Genomic DNA, 1,624 nt, shown 5'->3' with positions numbered 1-1,624 from the left:
CATTAATAGCAAAATAATTAAAATCTGGAGTCATTGGGTTGCCATGCAATCATCTAATAACAACAACTTAGTTGCTTTTGGTAAGAATAAAGCAAACAAATAGTAAAAAATATATATATAAATTTAATTCCAGAAAAAAAATGTTAAAGGATGTGAGGATGGTTGGTTTAAGAAAGTAGGAATGACTTCAATTTATCAACACTTTATTGATTCCAAAGTGAAATTAAAGATGGAGGTAGATGATAAACTGTGGCAAGCCTTTAAATAATTAACCAAAATACAAATGTTCAACTGAATTTTTAATTTCCTTTCATTTTTAAATTCTGTCACATCTTATCAGCGTAGTATTTCAAATAATGCATTCTTCTGCAGGGATTTCTTTTACCTTCTTCCTTATTTGTTGAATCATTTATTGAACTCACCCGTATAAAGAGCATCTTCTCGCCAACGCGATAGCGACCTTGCGAATGCCTCTCCACGCAGAATTTATTTGCACACCTGCAGGGGGGTTCATCAGCGATATGTCTCACCTGTAACACAGGTACTAAAGCTTTTACAAGTGTTCTCCTCTCCTGATACCAAACAATGAACTAAACCACGTCTGAACTTACAGCATCATCCAGGAGCTTGCCCGCGCTCTTCTTAGATGAAGCCACTTTAGTCGGAGTTGGATTGGAAGTTGGTGTTGGGGAGGGAGACGGAGACGGGGATGATGAGGGGGACGAGGGAATGGGCTGAACTGGAGATACAGGTGATGGGGGAGGTAGAGGCGCCCTTTCTTCTTGTTCAATCTCTTTCTCCAGTTTTATAAGACCTGGAGGCTCCACATTGTAACTGCAAGTAAAAAAAAACAATCTGTAAAATGATTACCAAGGACCTAAAGGTAAAAAAAAAAAAAAAATGAAAACATGGAAAACACAAAAACAAACCGTGATGCTATCCGGCCCAACTCTAATAGACAGAGGCACACCTCTCTCGGCTGCTTATGAAGAACTACAGGAAGAGATCAAGCTCTCAGTTTTACAGTCAGACATGATAACGCATCAGAAAACAAGGCAATGAGTGAAGATGAGTGGATTGTGAAGGTGAAGAGCATAAAAATGAGCCGATGAACATTCAAACATCCCTCCACTCTTTCATTCTGTTACCTACTAATGGAAATGGGTGTTTCTGCCTAAATGTTTTTCATGTGCAGACATGATAGACGTGACGCTTTCAACCATGCAATGCAGACGGTGGATCCGCTGTTTTATAGCAAACCTGGTTGTTGATCCTTCTGTTGCTGAATTCAATGACCGAAGGCCAGAAAGAGACAGAAATGTATCAGCTATTGCTGCTTTTGGAAATATTTCACAGTCTTTTATCACAGTTGCATGTCTTCTAGACGCTGTCTGGCCTTTAGGGATTCAATTATCTACATGCTGATAAATCAGACACAAAAATGGACAAATGTTGTAAATGACTTTGGAAAATTCTCTGCACCTTTATTGTTAGCAAACTTCAGCTAACAATGATTCCTTACAGTACACTGGAAAAACAATCTAGAAATAAGTAAAAATTCCTTAAATTAAGTGTATTTACCCTTAATTTGAGTAGGTAAAGTAGATATTTTGCCAATTAGTAT

At 37.9% G+C, this 1,624-nt stretch overlaps 1 protein-coding gene across 1 annotated transcript in view; it reads right to left on the bottom strand.

The window, feature by feature from the left end:
- The window catches only part of gas2 (growth arrest specific 2), a 54,269-nt gene that overhangs the window by 12,957 nt on the left and 39,688 nt on the right, over positions 1 to 1,624 (bottom strand). The window contains exons 5-7 of the mRNA XM_015393768.1: positions 930 to 993; positions 612 to 834; positions 423 to 530 (exon numbers count right to left, since the gene is read on the bottom strand). Coding sequence (XP_015249254.1) covers positions 423 to 530; positions 612 to 834; positions 930 to 993 — 395 coding nt within the window. The remainder of the gene's footprint in view (positions 1 to 422; positions 531 to 611; positions 835 to 929; positions 994 to 1,624) is intronic.

Source organism: Cyprinodon variegatus, unplaced genomic scaffold (assembly GCF_000732505.1).
Source record: "Cyprinodon variegatus isolate N-32 unplaced genomic scaffold, C_variegatus-1.0 Scaffold656, whole genome shotgun sequence".
NCBI classification, from domain to species: Eukaryota; Metazoa; Chordata; class Actinopteri; order Cyprinodontiformes; family Cyprinodontidae; genus Cyprinodon; species Cyprinodon variegatus.
This window is presented reverse-complemented; position numbering and strand designations above follow the sequence as displayed.